General features: G+C 38.8%; 1 protein-coding gene across 1 annotated transcript in view; it reads right to left on the reverse strand.

Moving 5' to 3' along the window:
- Positions 1-1,531, reverse strand: part of TMEM47 (transmembrane protein 47) — an 8,769-nt gene extending 7,238 nt beyond the window's left edge. Inside the window, exons 1-2 of the mRNA XM_006769422.2 lie at positions 1,438-1,531; positions 397-537 (exon numbers count right to left, since the gene is read on the reverse strand). Coding sequence (XP_006769485.1) covers positions 397-537; positions 1,438-1,531 — 235 coding nt within the window. The remainder of the gene's footprint in view (positions 1-396; positions 538-1,437) is intronic.
- Between the last annotated feature and the right edge of the window lie 506 nt (positions 1,532-2,037).

A 2,037-nucleotide genomic window follows, 5' to 3' on the forward strand; every position in this document is an offset into this window, starting at 1 on the left:
TGTATATATAACACACACACATATATAAATTTTCTTTCAGTTTCATGTCAGAAAAAAATAATGTTGCCTTAAGATAACCAAGGGGGTTAAATGAGGGGGGGAAAAACTGGATGTGAGACAGCTGCAATACATCTGTAATTCTTAAAGTGACAGCCTTGTCAAGAACTATTATTTATTCACCTTTGAGAAGTTTAGACATTGCCACTGTGCTCTGTGAAATGCTTAACACACTAAAAACTGATATGATAAACCTTTAGCCAATTTACCTTAAAATACAACAAATGCCTCTCAATTTGTATGCAACGCAGCAACTGCATACTGCTTCTGCATGAGACGGGAGGATAGTAGAAAGGTTTATGCACCTTTAATACGTTTGAAAGTAATGAACATATTTACCTGCTGCAAAAAGCATGACGGCAACAGGTCTGTAGAAGCGCCTTCGAGATCCCACGCAGATAGAAATCAAACCCACCAGGAATGCAATGAGAATGATAGCAGCACCGCCCAAGAGTAAAGCCAGAGTAGCAATCTGCCAATCTAGAGAGAAAAAAAGAAAAACACTGCTTTTAAGCAGTAAGTCCTCAAGGAATCAAGAGAACTAGGCTCAGCAGCCTTCACCTTGCTGCTGCTAAACGGATGTTAATTTACTGCATGCTAAGCATCCTTTGGGATTTGGAATGTTTTGCAACAAAAATTACTATAAATGTCTTATTCAGAAAAGTTTCCTATGTTAAACTCAGCAGAGTTTTTAGACCAGAGGTTTGCCATGCTTTTCTTCCAAGGATACTATTTTAAGCATTCATGCTAAATTTGGTGCCCCCTCCCTGACCTACTTTCCTTATTATTATTACATTTTCTATTGAACTCTATAAAGCTCAGAGATCTTAAGTACAAAAAGTAGATAACTTGATGAATTTGAATATGTAGTATACACCCAAGTAAATACCATCCAGATTAAGATACAGAATATTTCCATTACCCAGAAGGTTCCTCTGTACCCCTCCCCAGTCAATATCACCTCCCCACAGGCTACTGATGGACATCTATCATATCTCATATGGAAGCATTTTTCTTGTCTTTAAACTATATGTAAATGGTTTGAATTCTTTTATGCCTGGCTTTTATGTTTCTAATATTCATCCATGTTGTTGCTTGTGGCAACAGTGCTTTAAAAAAATTGCTGCTTTCTTGGAAAGCCTTCCTTTTCACACACACACACACACACACACACACACACACACACCCACCCTTCCTTTTCACATACACACACACACACACACACACACACACATCACCCACCCATCCACCCACCTACCCAAGTTTTTATTTGCCTCCCTTCTCCCCTTCCCAAAAACAACTCCCAACTCCCTAGCAAATTAGCATTAGGGGGATTTGTTGTTGTTTTTCCTCCCTTCTTTCATTTCATTGTAACCTTACTTTTGTATTTACCACCACAGGAATGGTTTCTGAAATTAGGAATTTCCAGGGATCCAAAATGACCTCTAAATGGCTGATTAGCCCCTTTCGTCATTCATGCACACAGACAGTAAGCGTATACTGATTACTTACCATGTGCAGGCCCCTGCACATGGGTACTTTAAGAGTCTCTCATGCCGAGGGAAACATAAACCTCACTGAAATGCATTTGTCATTTCTTATAAAAGAAAGATGTAGAAATAGTATGACGGAAAACTGGCCTACTTTCCATTCCATAAGAAGAGCAAAATGTTCTCTACGAACAAACAAAGTGAATAGATAAAAGCACTATCCAGCTTATTAGGAAGCATCACAGAAAAATGATACTGGGGAGAACATTTTTCAGCAGGGGTTGTTTGGAAGTCCCAGGCTGCCTCTTCTGGCTCTCACTTTAATATACGTGCAGGAAATGAAAATAGACTTTAATCCATGATTAAATTGCCATGTAGTCTATCCAAAGTTAAGAACTCATGATATTTGGATGCTGTGCACTGAAATTATCTCTCTAGAAACCTTCCAAAGTGCACTCTTTGCTGCTGGAGTCTAAAAGATAAATGGAGG

The sequence above is a fragment of the Myotis davidii genome, unplaced genomic scaffold (assembly GCF_000327345.1).
Source record: "Myotis davidii unplaced genomic scaffold, ASM32734v1 scaffold1384, whole genome shotgun sequence".
NCBI lineage: Eukaryota > Metazoa > Chordata > Mammalia > Chiroptera > Vespertilionidae > Myotis > Myotis davidii.